The following is a 15,657-nucleotide window of genomic DNA, read 5'->3' as shown; positions in this document are numbered from 1 at the left end:
AAAAAAAAAAAAAAAAAAAAAAATTGCAAAAAGGTAGCCAGGCATGGTGAATGGAGTGCACTTATAGTCCCAACTACTTGGGAGGCCTAGGCAGGAGGATTACTTGAGCCCAGGATTTTCAAGACCAGCCTGGCCAACATAGTGAGACCCTGTCTCTACAAAAAGTAAAAAAAAAAAAAAAAAAAAGCGTTAGCTGGGCCTGGTGGCATGCACCTGTAATCCCAGCTACTTGGAAGGCTAAGGCTAGAGAATCGCTTGAGCTTAGGAGTTTGAGGCTACAGTGAGCTATGTTTACACCATTGCACACCAGCCTGGGCAACAGAGCAAGCCCCTGTCTCTAAAAACATTAATTTTTTTAAAAAAGTGGCTGGTGATAGCTCATGCCTATAATCTCAACATTTTAGGAGGCCAAGGCTGGTGGATTGCTTGAGCTCAGGAGTTTGAGACCAGCCTAGGAAACATGGCAAGTTCCCCATCTCTACAAAAATTACAAAAATTAGCTGGGCATGGTGGCATGCGCCAGGAGTCCCAACTACTCAGGAGACTGAGGTGGGAGGATTGCTTGAGCCCTGGAGAAAGAGGTTGCAGTGAGCTGAGATTGAGCCACTCCCTTTCAGCCTAGGTGTCAGAGCGAAACCCTTGAAAAAAAAAAAAGTGAGGCCCTAGAAGGCTATGGGGTCAGGGCTTGTTTCCTGCTGGATCACAGTGCCAGTAAGGACCTATGCATCTTGTTCGGAGATCTTGACAGTTGGCATGTATTTGTAGACTTATAGTATCCATAGAGAGGTGTCCTCCAATGGCTTGATGGACAGAATAAACCAACTGCCAGTGTCCTTGGAGCCTAATCAGGGAAGGAGGCCAGGGGTCTGTCTGGTGAGTCGGTCTGTAGAGTCTTACATCCTCTCTCTGTTTTTGGTGAGAACCCTCACCCTCACTTTTAGATAGCCTGGTGCTCTGAGTCCAGAGCCTCTAGTTCAACCTGCTCAGAGTGAAGTCTATATAGTCCTTTTGAGCTGAGAGGATGCAGTTCCCTTCCTATCTGGGTTGGAAGAAGACACTTGGGTTTCACTATTCTTATGAAGGATACCAGCAAATCTTCCTTATGTAGCCCCACCATGCTGCCCCTCAGGGTCTGCAATTCCTAAGCCATTCAGCATCTGCAGTGTGACCCCCTTTACCTTGGACAGCCTCCTCTCATTTAACCCTGCTGAGCCTGCTGGGCCGGCATCTGTTTTCTGCCACTTCTCTTGCTGTTGTCTTTTCTCCTGTTCACTTTATCCCTTTTGGGTTATTCTTTTTTGATCCCTTGACTCTCATTTTAGTAGGGTTTGAGGAGGAAGGGCTGATAAATGTATGCCCAATCTCCTGTGTACCCACCTTCTACTATAAAGAAATGGAAACAGGAAATCATTTTAAAAATTATGTTATGGACTGGGCGTGGTGGCTCACACCTGTAATCACAGCACTTTGGGAGGCTGAAGTAGGAAGATCACTTGAGCCTAGGAGTTAGAAGCCAGCCTGGGTAAAGATAAAGAGGGAGTACTGGACTCACTCTTTACAAAAAAAAAGGAAAATTTGCCGTGAGTGGTGGTATGCATCTATGGTCTTGGGAGGCGGAGGTGGAAGAACTGCGTGAGCCCAGGACTTGGAGGTTGCGGTGGACTTTGATCATGTCATTGGACTCCAGTCTGGGTGATTTTGTGAGACTGTTTAAAAAAAAAAAGAAGTCATTATGTGGATGATGCAAGAGAGACTGTGGAACTCTCCTCAGAGTTTCATTGTAAGCTTGGTCCTACACTAGGCACTTGGTGAATAAATAAATGTACATTTACATTTTTACATCAAAATAATTTGCTTGAGTTAATAAGTCTGTAGGAGTCATTATTATTTTTCTCACAACTTACCACTTTTATTGGGGCTTTCAATTTATCAATCTATTCTGTTACTGTGATGTAAAACACAGTCTCCTTTTACCTTATAACCTTTATTTAATAGCAGACAGTGGTTGTCTGGATAAGAGGAAACTGGAAGTCCAGGACAGTGAATTATGCCTTTCATATTTTTGAGACAGGATCTCACTATGTCAACCAGGCTACAGTACAGTGGCAACAGTCATGGCTCACCGCAGCCTCCACCTCCCTGGCTCAAGCAATCTTCCCACCTCAGTCTCCTGAGTAGCTGGGACTACAGGTGTGCACCACCATGCCTGGCTAATTTTGTTCATTTTTTTGTAGAGACAGAGTTTCACTATGTTGCCCAGGCTGGGCTCAAGTGACCCTCCCACCCTGGCCTCCCAAATTGCTGGGATTACAGGCATGAGACACCATACCCAGTCATGTCTTCCTCTTTTCCAGGTGACTAAATAGCTAAGTTATCTGTGGAAGTGGACTGAATCTAGATGATAGTACTGCTCTCAGTCCTCTCTTTTTCAATTGTTCATTAATTCTTTCTTTTTTTTTTTTTTTTTTTTTTTTTTTTGAGACGGTGTCTTGCTCTGTCGCCCGGGCTGGAGTGCAGTGGCCAGATCTCAGCTCACTGCAAGCTCCGCCTCCCGGGTTCACGCCATTCTCCTGCCTCAGCCTCCCAAGTAGCTGGGACTATAGGCGCCCGCCACCTCGCTTGGCTAGTTTTTTGTATTTTAGTAGAGACGGGGTTTCATTGTGTTGGCCAGGATGGTCTCGATCTCCTGACCTCGTGATCCGCCTGTCTCGGCCTCCCAAAGTGCTGGGATTACAGGCTTGAGCCACCGCGCCCGGCAATTCTTTCAACAAATATTTGTTGGCTGCATGCCCTGGTGCATCTCCCTATGGGAATGCACAGCCATTGACTTAATCCATGCAGACGTTTCCTGGTTGTTCATAAGCATAAAAGGGACATAGTTACCAGGCATAGTGGCTCACACCTGTAATCCCACTCGGGAGGCTGAGGTGGGAGGATTGCTTGAGGCCAGGAGTTTGAGACCATCCTGGGCAACACAGTGAGATCCCTATCTCTAAAAAAATTTAAAACAAAAAAAAATCTTAGTCAGGTGTGGTGGCACCTGCCTATAGTCTCAGCTACTTGGGAGGCTGAGGCAGGAGGATCACTCGAGCCAAGGAGTTCGAGGCTTCAGTGAGCCATGATTGTGCCACTGCATTTCAGCTTGTGTGACAGAGTGAGACCCTGTTTCTAAAAAAAAAAAGGGACACATTTGTGGTGAATTTTTTTTTTTTTTTACTTTTGTCTGAAGGTAAAATGTATCTTTGTTCTCTTAATTTTGTCGGGGGGCAACCACTCATGTCAAACAATAGTGGTAGGGGAGGAAAATATTATGAAAAGGGCTAAATGTGCTGTAAAAATTACCTTTTCTATGAATGGGGTCATTTGAAACACTTTAATAAAATACACTGGTTAATAGTCATTATTGGAATCAAGGACTCCACATAATTTTAATCATCATTCAGAACATTTTACTGTGCAGCAAGATTTAGCAATGTTATAGGCCTCAGGGAAGGTTCTCTGCATTTCTTTTCAAGTTTTAAGCTTTCATGTTATAGTCCTAGAGGCACACTCTTACCAAAAGCAGGAGGAAGAAACAGCTTGCTGAATGGTATGGCCAGACCCCTTTCTGGATTCAAATCTTCTCAATTCTGGGAAGAAGTCATTTGGAAGAATCACTTTTCTTGGAAGAGCATAGTTCACTTCAATAGTATCCAAACAGCTAGCAAGTTTTTTTTTTTTTTTGGCAGGATCTCACTTTGTCATCCAGGCTGGAGTGCAGTGGCATAATCATGGCTCACTGCAGTCTCCATCTCCATGGCTCAATTGATCCTCCCACCTCAGCCTCCTGAGTAGTTGGGACTACAGGTGTGCCCTCATGCCTAATTTTTCTATTTTTTGTAGAGATGGAGTCTCGCCATGTTGCCCAGGTTGGTCTCGAACTCCTGGACTCAAGCAATCCTCTCATCTCGGCCTCCCAAAGTGCTGGGATTATAGGTGTGAGCCACCACACCTGGTAACAACTAGCAGTTTTAGCTGACAAAGAAATTCAACCCCAAATGACCTGGTCTGAAGTTATTTTTGACAGGTAGCTTCCCCACTGCCACACAAGGGACTAAAGGAACTCTCTACCACAATTTCTATGTCTGTGTCTTATGCTAGGATCAACAGTATTTATATGCACAAGGGCTGTCATTTTCAAAACCTTTCTTTGTCCCCTTTCGTTGTTTCCCCTCCAGCTCTCCACCCTGTGCACAGGATACTATCCTGGTCAAGGAGGGGAGGGAGGGAGTCTGTAAACAGTGCCTGTAAAGAGGCGAGGGCTTGTGCAGAAGTGATGGATGCTGTTGGAACAGAGCAAAGTCTAGCAGGATGGACAGAAAATGTGGGAACCAGATCTAGGGAGGGTGGGAAGGGTGAGAGGATCAGAATCAAACACTGGAGAGGGAGGAGAAGAGGCTGGGGCACGATGGAGGTGGGGAAGCCCAAGGATTAGGGGGTAATCTACACATAGAGGGAAGGAGCCAGGGTTTTCTTGTCAGTGTTTTGTGTATGCCTCTCCTTTTATTTTATTTTTTAGTGGCAGACTTCTGAGAAATAAGAAAACAAGGGATGAGCATGGTTCCCATAATAGTAGGAACTCACAGTACCTTTCATAGCTTATAATTGATTTTCCCATCTCTGTTTTCCCAAGCCTGACAATTCAGACCTGGAGGCTTTGTGTCTGAGAGGGGGAGGGGAGGGAGGCTCTACCAGTGCATCATTCCGGCCACAGCCCAGGCTTATTAGCATTTGAGCAGCAAGAAGGATCTATCCCTAGAAGCTTCCTCCCTGCTTTCTTCCTGGAACTCCCCAGGGAGTGAGGACCTTGGGGAAGGAGGAGATGGTGTAGTTGAAAGAAGCAATATTAACAGTCAGGGATGTAAACCCACTAAAATCAGCCACATTTCAGAAAATGTAAACATGACATTTTTATATAGACTTAGTGCCCACCACCCCTTACCCCCTGCCAATTCCTGATTATAGACTAACAGTTGCTGTTAGATGCTTATAAAAAATAAACCTGTTTCCCAGGATGAGCCTAACTTGGGCTCACACTAACTTGGGCTCGGAACATATTGATAAATTTCCTCCTTTTTCTCCCCTAATTTTGATCTGGAGGAACAAATGTATCTTTGTTCTCTTAATTTTGGGCTAACTTCTACTGCAGGACTTTCTGGCCTGAAGAAAGTTCTTCCACATGAGTGTAGTTGTGAACAAAGTGTAGCTCCAGGAGTTTTGTTCTGCATAGTGGGGAGCGGTAGAAACCACAAGGCTACCACAGGTGGTGGACTTGGCAGAGAGAGGAGCATATGGGTTTGACAGCGGAAATAGATGTCACCATCTGGTACACGGACCCTTCAGATGATTCCATTACCTCCCTGTCCTACCCCATATCTAGGTTGAGCACGGGTGACATTTAAGATATATTTGCTTATTTTTTTTTCTTTTTAAATGACATAGTCCTGGTTTTAAGCAAATGGAGATAAAAGGTGATGTGCTCTGTTTGGGATGTCTGCCAAGGCAGAGCTCACAGAAGACGGGAGAAGTTTCTGAGGATAGACTACCTCTGACATGATTGCTTGGATTGGCGCTGGGCTGTTTCCTGCTAGAAAAGACAGAATACAAGCCCCAGGGAAGGGGCCAGTGAGTGTGCTAGCTACTGGAGTGAAAGGAGGATTCATTCCTGGATGAGAGGTGACTCAGCAGAGAGATTTCCTAGAGACACCTCCTGCCTCCCCCTTGGATGACATTCAAATCAGACTTCTAGACATACAGCTTGTGAGGTATTCAGGGATTAATTTTTCTGTGGGACAAATATAAGTGCCAGACTATGGCAGTTTGGGATATGGTCAGTTGAGCCAGATATGCTTTGACTATCTTGTTAGATTTAAATATCTAGAATTCTGATGGCTGTGAACTTTGAGAATCTTACTTGGGATTATGGAATTATAGAGACACAGGGCAAATGAGATAAATGGGTTTCTCTTTCATAGTTTTGTTGTTGTTTAGTTCATGCGGTCAGGTTATTCAGTGGCATGTCCCATGTACATTTCTTACATCTGCCATCAGCTATGACATCACGCCTGGATTCCAGTAACAGTATGGCATTTCATCAAATTCTGAAAGTCATCATTATTTGGACTAGAACAACCTATTCCTTAAAATGCCTAGTAACACGAAATCTGGAAACAAACCCCCAGGGTGGAACTTCTTAACAAAATCAGGGCATCTTTGCTGCAGTTTGTTGCAGTGTCACTTACCTGGAGAAGGAGCCTTGTTCACCCCAGGATGACCCATCTTTGGGTTAAAAAACAGTGCTGTTCCCTTCGAGTCAGAATGGTGCTGGCCACTCCCCTATCATCTTTTCCTGCCAAGTTGTATTCAGTGCAGCATGCTGGAGTCAGTGATGGGGCAAAGATATGTTTGGAATTGGATGAAACTCTGGACACCTCTTCAGCTCTACTGTTTAGACAGCAGCTGGCTGGAGTGGCCTCCCAGTCAGTATCATCCATTCTTGAGACTAGAGGCAATCCCACTTCTGCTGACGATCACCCAGAATTCCATCTCCCTACCTTCTCTCCAGATCCATGAGAAAGAAGAGGAAGAGTTCAATGAGAAGAGTGAGAATGATTCTGGTATCAACGAGGAGCCTCTGCTCACAGCAGATCAGGTATGAGTATCTCTCCAGATTATTGGGACCTTTCGTTCTTTTAATGGAGAAAAAGTTCAAGAGAACACACTTGCTACATCCATTTAAGGCAGAAGAAAGATATGTGGTCATGTGATGCCTGTGCTGATGGCTCAGAGTATTTTTTGTTTCTTTTTTTCTTTATATATATATTTTTGAGACAGAGTCTTGCTCTGTCACCCAGGCGGAGTGCAGTCGCGTGATCTTGGCTCACTGCAACCTCTGCCTCCGGGTTTAAGTGATTCTCCTGCCTCAGCCTCCCAAGTAGCTGGGGCTACAGGCATGCATGACCATGCCTGGCTAATTTTTATAAATATTTTTTGGAGACATGTAGTTTCACCATGTTGGCCAGGCTGGTTGCAAACTCCTAACCTTAAGTGATCTACCTGCCTCAGCCTCCCAAAGTGCTGGGATTACAGGCACGAGCCACCATGCCTGGCTTTTTTTTTTTTTTTTTCATTTTGAGACAGGGTCTCACCCTGTCACCTAGGTGGGAGTGCAGTGGCACAATCAGGGTTCACTGCAGCCTCAACCTCCCTGGTCAAGCGATACTCCCACCTCAGGCCCCTAAGTAGCTGGGACTACAGGCATGCACCACTATGCCCAGCTAATTTTTTGTACTTTTAGTGGAGATGAGGTTTCACCATGCTGCCCAGGCTGGTCTCAAACTCCTGGACTCAAGCAATCCACCCGCCTTGGCCTCCCAAAGTGCTGGGATTACAGGCATGAGCCACGGTGCCTGTCCAACTCAGAGTATTTTTGATAAGGCATTTCCTTTCTCTTTCTGCCTCAGGTTGCCCACCTGCAGTGAACATGAATGTCATTCTTGACACTTGGGATAGTTGGGGTCAGTCTCTGATAGTAGCCAGAGACAGGCGTAGTGTTTAGTAGCTTCGATTCCTGCCAAGCCTTCTTATTGCAATTCATTGTACTTGGAGTCAAGACGCTTAAATAAGGGTCCCAAGCATCTGTTTTTCCAAAAAGAGAAGTGACAGATGAGGCTTTTGTGTGATGGATATTTTCTTACATTTCATAGAACACTCAAAATTTTGAGCCTTCCAAAAGGAGTCTTAGAGCCACTTTGGCTTTGTGAAAAAAGATAGAGTGCTTCGCATTCAATTGAGATCATCATAGCTTTAATAATTTATTACTTAGAGAGGATAATGTTCGGTTTCCGGATTCCTTATTCAATGTTTTAGTCAACAAATATTTATGGGTGCTTATTTTGAGCTAAACACTACATAAGTTTCCACAAAGTCTTTCTGCAAAGCTCCACTGGGAGCCTTCAGTGCCAGAAAGTGCTTTTTAGCAACAAAGGTGCTTTTCATATCTGTGATAAAAGGTGGAAATTGAAACAGGTGAGGATTAGGAGACTAAAGAGAACCGGATTTTTAAAAATAGGGGCTAATAGCTATTCTTGTGACTTGTAGGAGGAACTACAATTCAATGATACAAACTCAACTGTAACTACTCTTACAGAAAGGGACATTCAGCCATAAGATCCTGACAGGGATTTGCGTCATTTGGTTGCATTCTGTGAAATGGCTTTCAGTAGTCAAAGACTGGCTATCTCCTAAGTTTGTGAGTAGAGGTGAATAGGTTTGGGAATAAGAATGGAAATTATTCTAAAGGAGGAGATCCCAAAGCCCCTTACCTTTGGTCCAGCCCACTGTGAAGAAACCGCCTCAAAGACTATGGTGCTGGCCTCGGAGATTTAGTCCATCCATGGAGAACAGACAAAGGTGAAGGTTGTGACAAAACTCATCTAAAGACCTGCTTTCAGCAGCAGCCTTCTTTGTTTGTAAATAATTAATGTACAAAGTAATTCACTCTTTTTTTTTTTGAAACAGGATCTGGCTCTGTTGCCCAGGCTGGAGTCCAGTGGACCGATCTTAGTTCACTGCAACCTCCGCCTCCTGGGCTCAAGCCAGCCTCCCAGCTCAGCCTCCCAAGTAGTGTGGACTACAGACACACATCACCACAACTGGTTAATTTTTCTGTTTTTTTGCAGAGATGGTGTCTCCTCATGTTGCTCAGGCTGGTCTTGAACTCCTGAGCTCAGGTGATCCACCTGCCTCGGCCTCCCAAAGTGCTGGGATTATAGGCATGAGCCACCATGCCCAGCTAGTAATTCACTCTTGTTCCTTTTGGCAGATATCTAATTTTCCCTCCACTTCTGGGAGCTGGCTCCTGTCAATAGTCTAGATTAGAGGTGGGATTTTTTTTTTTTTTTTTTTTTTTTTTTTTTTTTGAGACGGAGTTTCCCTGTGTCGCCCAGGCTGGAGTGCAGTGGCGCGATCTCGGCTCACTGCAAGCTCCGCCTCCCGGGTTCCCGCCATTCTCCCGCCTCAGCCTCCGAGTAGCTGGGACTACAGGCGCCTGCCACCTCGCCCGGCTAGTTTTTTGTATTTTTAGTAGAGACGGGGTTTCACCGTGTTAGCCAAGAGGGTCTCGATCTCCTGACCTCGTGATCCACCCGCCTCGGCCTCCCAAAGTGCTGGGATTACAGGCTTGAGCCACTGCGTCCGGCCTTAGAGCTGGGATTCTTATCTATTTGCTGCTCTCTAGATTCTACCTATCCTTCTATTATTTCATTATCTCTATTTTCATTTGTTGCTGGGCAGCTTCAGTTCTTGTCTAGGTGAATTCTGGAGAAATAGCTGTTTTCCTCCCCATTTTGTGTTGTTCTAGAAGCACACCGTTTTTTCCAGTCACATGTATTATGACAATTAATGGACTGGGTTTTGTGTTAAAGTTGGGTGAATGAAATGTTTTCCCACTTGGAATTAAAGAGCTCAGCAAATTGAAGTAAATGTTCCTTCCAGGCAGCTCTGCCTTGCTTCCTGAAAGAGTAGCTTATTTCCAATAAATCATTTATCTAAATGGAGCTCTTGGAAGAGGTTTTACATTAAAGAGTGCTTTACATTAAAGAAAGAGTGTATGCAAGCCTTTGGTTGGAACTATTTTTATTATTCAGTATTTATTTCAAAACGATATTGCTTTAGAAATTTTCAGATAGCTAATTAGAAACATCCTTAACTGATCAAAATTCAAGCCAGAATGCCCCTCTAGCAGAGAACAGAGTTAGCACTCTCTCATGTACCTTCTTCAGGTAATTGAGGAGATTGAGGAGATGATGCAGAACTCCCCAGACCCTGAGGAAGAAGAGGAGGTTCTGGAAGAAGAGGATGGAGGAGAAACCTCCTCCCAGGCAGACTCGGTTCTCCTGCAGGAGATGCAGGCGTTGACACAGACCTTCAACAACAACTGGTCCTACGAAGGTGAGGGCCCTGGGTGCTGGGCTGGCCGAGGAGGAAGCACCTGCTCGGGGCCAGGCTCTGGGCTGTGTGCTTTGTACACGGCTAATAGAACCCTGATCACTGCCTCAGAGCACAGCCTTGCAGATCTAGGCAGTCAGCAATACCTTTCTTACTTTCTTTCTTACATCAGGAGAGAAGTTTGCATTTTTGAGAAAAAAATAAGGTAGTCGAGCAAAATTTAAATGTTAAAACTAACCAAAGACTAAGGCAGAATAAGCAGAAGAAATCTGAACTACTATGTAAAAGCAATGAATGATGTTACCATAAAATCAATGAAAAAAAGGGTAATAACAGCTCATATTTTTGAAGTGCTTTCTATGTGCCAGAACTTATTCTAAGACTTCCTTCCTTCCTTCCTTCCTTCCTTCCTTCCTTCCTTCCTTCCTTCCTCCCTCCCTCCCTTCTCTCTCTGTTTTCTTTCTTTCTTTCTTTCTTTTTCTTTCTTTCTTTCTTTCTTTCTTTCTTTCTTTCTTTCTTTCTTTCTTTCTTTCTTTCTTTCTTTCTTTCTTTCTTCCTTCCTTCCTTCCTTCCTTCCTTCCTTCCTTCCTTCCGTCCTTCCTTCCTTCTCTTTCTTTTTTTTTTTTGGGACAGAGTCTCTCTCTGTCACCCAGGCTGAAGTGCAGTGGCATGGTCTTAGCTCACTGCAGCCTCCACCTTCCAGGTTGAAGTGATTCTCAAGCATCAGCCTACTGAGTAGCTAGGACTACAGGCACGTGCCACCACGCCTTGCTAAGTTTTATATTTTTGTAGAGAGGAGGTTTCGCCATGTTGGCCAGGCTGGTCTCAAACTCCTGGCCTCAAGTGATCTGCCTGCCTCAGCCTCCCAAAGTTCTGGGATTACAAGCGTGAGCCACTGCACCTGGCCTTATTCTAAGACTTTCTATGCCTAATCTCATTTCATCTTCACACCAACCCCATTAGGATCAAGTTAACTGAGTCTTTCAGAGGTTACATGACTTGTCCAAGGCCACTGTTAGAATGCGATTAGATCAGATACGATTAGAAATGAGATCTCCTTGTGTGCAGAAAACCTCTCCACAAAGATAGATGATAAATAGAACTATTTTATTACTATTTTTATTTTATTTTTTTATTTTTTAGAGACAGAGTCTAGCTCTATCACCCAGGCTGGAGTGCAGCGGCATGATCTCAGCTCATTGCAGCCTCCATCTCCTGGGTTCAAGTGATTCTCCTGCCTCAGCCTCCTGAGTAGCCGGGATTACAGGCGTGCACCACCACACCCAGCTAATTTACTTTTAGTAGAGATGGGGTTTCTCTATGTTGGCCAGGCTAGTCTCAAACTCCTGACCTCAGGTGATCCACCTGCCTCGGCCTCCCAAAGTGCTGGGATTACAGGTGTGAGCCACTGCGCCTGGCCTAGAAAACTATTTTATTATTGAGTAAGCATTAAACCAGGATGGGAGCCACATCACAGACAACTCTCTAAAGAGATTGCAAAGACAGAAAGCAGTCTCAGTCTTGTGTAGCAAAGTGGATAAATGGAACCCATTACGTTGAGTACGTTTTGCGATTTGAAGTCGGAAGGGAGTTAGGCCCCTCTGTTCAGAACAATGGGAGATTGAGCATTATATTCTTTGATGATTGTATTTCTTTTCCTTTTCTTTTCTTTCTTTCTTTCTTTTTTTTGTTTTTCGAGATGGAGTTTTGCTCTGTTGCCCAGGCTGGAGTATAGTGGCGCAATCTCGGCTCACCGCAACCTCCGCCTCCTGGGTTTAAGCAGCTCTCCTGCCTCAGCCTCCTGAGTAGCTAGGATTACAGGCATGCACCACTATGCCTGGCTAATTTTTGTATTCTTAGTAGAGAAAGGGTTTCACCATGTTGGCCAAGCTGGTCTCAAACTCTTGACCTTGTGATCCACCTGCCTCAGCCTCCCAAAGTTCTGGGATTACAGGCATGAGCCACTGCGTCCAGTCTGATGATTATATTTCAAAGCAGTGACCCCCAGGTCCTTGAAGAAACCCTCCTGAATTGCAAGAATAACAAGAGGCTTATTTAGCCATGACAATAATTTAACATAAAGGTAACATACATGTATTTTAAAGATTTAATCTAAATCGTTGAGAGATTGAAAAGGACAGGTAGAAGAAATTCCGAAAGAAAAGGGAGATGGGGGAGAGGAAAAGTCTCTTCCCTTATTTTCAACAGGGAGAATCAAGCCTCTCATTTAAAATTTGTATTTGTGCTTAGACCATGCACAAGTCATAAGGGGTGAAGCCAACATTTGAAGCCAGGTAGGTTGACTCCAGAGGCCATCCTCTTAACTCTGTGACACAGGTTTATAGTAATTATGATTGTGCACAAGAAATGGCTGGATGAAGCATGAAATGAAAAAGTGTAACACAACAAAGGCAAAAAAATTCATCAGCCGTAGGGTATCGATGCCCCGCTGCAGGAGGGGCCCCATCCTAGGAGTAGATCCACCCATGGGGAAATGTGAACTTAGAAACAAGGGAGGGAGAAGGTGGGTTGGTCAGGGTTGAAAGGTCAACCACGGGTTAGAAGTGGTTGAAGCAGAGGCAGAATCTGGAGGCCTGCATCCTGCAAGTCAGACTTTGGCTCTGAATAGCAGCGGCAGGAGGTGGCCGGCAGAGAGTCTGCTTGGTGCTGAACTGGACTTGGCTGCCTCGCTGCATTCCCGACTGCCCCAGTCAGGCCTTTCCCGGCCACACAAAGGTCCCAAAGATAGACGCGTTCAGCAAAAGACTTGTGAAAACAGCTGAAATGCAGAGTGAAATGGCAAAAAAACAGAAGGGGGAGAGGGCAGCTCCAAAGAGCAGAATAAGGGAAAAGCCCAACCAAGTCAGCAAATATCCAGGCGAAGCATAAACAAAGAGGAAGAGGAAAATGGATTCTGAGGTGAAAGTGAAGGATACCATTAGATGTTGTACATTTAAAAATAACTAAGAGTATAATTGGATTGTGACATAAAGGAAAAATGCCTGAAGAAGTGGATACCCCATTCTCCATGATGTGATTACTATGCATTGCATGTCTGTATCAAAACACCTCATGTACACCATAAACACATACACCCACTATGTACCCACAAACATTAAACATTAAAAATCAATCAATCCTTCCTCCCCTGCTGCGAAAAGATGCCATTAGACGGAAACACATTTTAAAAGATGTTTCCCAAGTGTATTTTATTTTTTCAATGTTGATTTTATATATATATATTATATAATATATACTAGTATAGCGTACTATATATATTTTTTTTTTTTTTTTTTTAATAGAGACAGAGTTTCACCATGTTGGCCAGACTGGTCTCGAACTCCTGGCCTCAGGTGACACACCTGCCTCAGCCTCTCAAAGAGCTGGGATTACAGGTGTGAACCACTGCACCTGGCCTTAATTTTTTTTAATGTTTAAAATAATTTTTAATCAGAAAATGCTTAAAGTGTGTAAAGCTATTTATTTATTTATTTATATTTTAAGACAGAGTTTTGCTCTTATTGCCCAGGCTAGAGTGCAGTGGCATGATCTCTGCTCACTGCAACCTCTGCCTCCCAGGTTCAAGTTGTTCTCCTGCCTTACCCTCCCGAATAGTTAGAATTATAGGCATGCACCACCATGCCTGGCTAATTTTGTAATTTTAGTAGAGGCAGGGTTTTACCTGCCTCTACTAGGTTTTACCTGCTGGCCAGGCTGGTTTCGAACTCCTGACCTCAGGTGATCTGCCCATCTCAGCCGCCCAATGTGCTGGGGTTACAGGCATAAGCCACCGTGCCCGGCCTAAGGTGTACAAAGTTTTAAAGCATGATTTAGACCTGTATACAAGTATAATCTCAACTATGAAAATATACAATATGTAAACCGAAAAATGTGGAATAAAATATCCAAATCTATTTTAAATGAAAGAAGTCTTAGGGGACTTCTTAAAATTAAAGTTAGTTGTTTCCCATGATCTCAGGTTCCCTTTTCTTTCCTCTGAAAGCAGCCGACTGCTGCATGCTGACCCGCTAGGCTTTATTTTTTCATGCATGTCGCCAGTCTTCCAGGTTTCACATATTTTTGAATGCATGTGCTGTGACACAGGACTAGAGATGTAAAGAAGGGCTCAGATGGTCGGCTTTTTTTTTTTTTTTTTTTGCCATACACTATATCTTGATCAGTTCTTGGGAATAAGCACCAACGTCTCTATTGCTCTTCAGTATGGATGACAAAAACCTCCATCCCATCACTTTTCCATCCCCAATTCTTGACCCATTTCAGACAAGGAATCTTATGGAGACAGATGGCAAGTGGAACAAAGGATCTGTCTCTCCATCCCCATTTTTGAGGACAGAGTCCACAGACTTCCTTGTGGGCTGTTTCTTCTTCCTCCTTTCTTTCCTGAGAGGGGTGTTCTCTTCTGCAGTCAGTACACAGGCCTCCACCTTCCTGGTGTGCCCCTAAATTGTGAAGGTCTTTCTTAGGTCTTTAAGGATTTGGAAGGGGTATCCTCTGAGGGGCAGTCCCATCTTGATTGGTGGTGGCCCCAGGAGCTCCCCAGCGAGCTCTGGTGTGGATGCAGGTGTTATGTGGGAGATGGTCTTCGCTGCAGGGCTGAGGCACATGTCTGGATCTGAGCTGACCGAGCTGCTGGACCAGGTGGAGGGTGCCATCCGCGACTTCTCGGAGGAGCTGGTGCAGCAGCTGGCCCGCCGGGACGAGCTGGAGTTTGAGAAGGAAGTGAAGAACTCCTTTATCACGGTGCTTATTGAGGTTCAGAACAAGCAGAAGGAGCAGCGAGAACTGATGAAAAAGAGGCGGAAAGAGAAAGGGCTGAGCCTGCAGAGCAGCCGGATAGAGAAGGGAAACCAGATGCCTCTCAAGGTATGTGAACAACCAGGCGGAAGACTGGGTGCTTCCAACCTTGAACCCTGCCCGTGTCAGTGCCCTACCAACCCTGCAGGGGACTCATCAATGTTTACTGAGCAGCGGTGGTGAGCAGCACATTGTGACAGACGGGGGGTCAGAAAGGGGGAAGGTATCACCTGTTTCCTCCACTCCCCCAAAGGGCTCACAGTCTAACCTGGGAGGACAACCTGTAAACATTAGGCAATACTTGAATTTGGCGTATGTTCTCTGTAGGCAAGACCTTAGAGAAAGTGGGGTGAGGGCATTTCGTGTTTGGGGTCCTGAGATGGGCCTTGGAACTCTGGGTCCAAATCCCTTCTCGTGTCCCAAGTTCCAGTCCTGACTGGTCTCTTTAGGGTGTGCTAGGGTGTTTCAGTGATTGAAAATGACCTGATGCCTTCCTTTTTTTTTTTTTTTTTTTGAGACTGAGTCTCGCTCTTTCCCCCAGGCTGGAGTGCAATGACACAATCTCAGCTCACTGCAACCTCCGCCTCCTGGGTTCAAGTGATTCTCCTGTGTCAGCCTCCTGAGTAGCTGGGATTACAGGTTCACGCCACCACACTCAGATAATTTTTGTATTTTTAGCAGAGATGGGTTTCACCATATTGGCCAGGCTGGTCTCAAACTCCTGACTTAAGGTGATTTGCCCGTCTCGCCTCCCAAAGTGCTGGGGTTGCTGGTGTGAGCCGCTGTGCCTGGCCCCAGACGTCTATTGTTCTATCAACAAGATGTTCCAAACGCTTGGTTCTTTTTTTTTTTTTT

At 44.9% G+C, this 15,657-nt stretch overlaps 1 protein-coding gene across 3 annotated transcripts in view; it reads left to right on the top strand.

The window, feature by feature from the left end:
• FEZ1 (fasciculation and elongation protein zeta 1) overlaps window positions 1-15,657 on the top strand; it is a 54,228-nt gene that overhangs the window by 26,946 nt on the left and 11,625 nt on the right. For all 3 annotated transcript variants that reach the window (XM_017892301.1, XM_017892299.1, XM_017892300.1), the window contains exons 4-6: window positions 6,605-6,691; window positions 9,822-9,990; window positions 14,600-14,871. In XM_017892301.1, the coding sequence (XP_017747790.1) occupies window positions 6,605-6,691; window positions 9,822-9,990; window positions 14,600-14,871 (528 nt within the window). The remainder of the gene's footprint in view (window positions 1-6,604; window positions 6,692-9,821; window positions 9,991-14,599; window positions 14,872-15,657) is intronic.

This window comes from Rhinopithecus bieti, unplaced genomic scaffold, assembly GCF_001698545.2.
Source record: "Rhinopithecus bieti isolate Rb0 unplaced genomic scaffold, ASM169854v2 scaffold_20150, whole genome shotgun sequence".
Taxonomy (NCBI): domain Eukaryota; kingdom Metazoa; phylum Chordata; class Mammalia; order Primates; family Cercopithecidae; genus Rhinopithecus; species Rhinopithecus bieti.
This window is presented reverse-complemented; position numbering and strand designations above follow the sequence as displayed.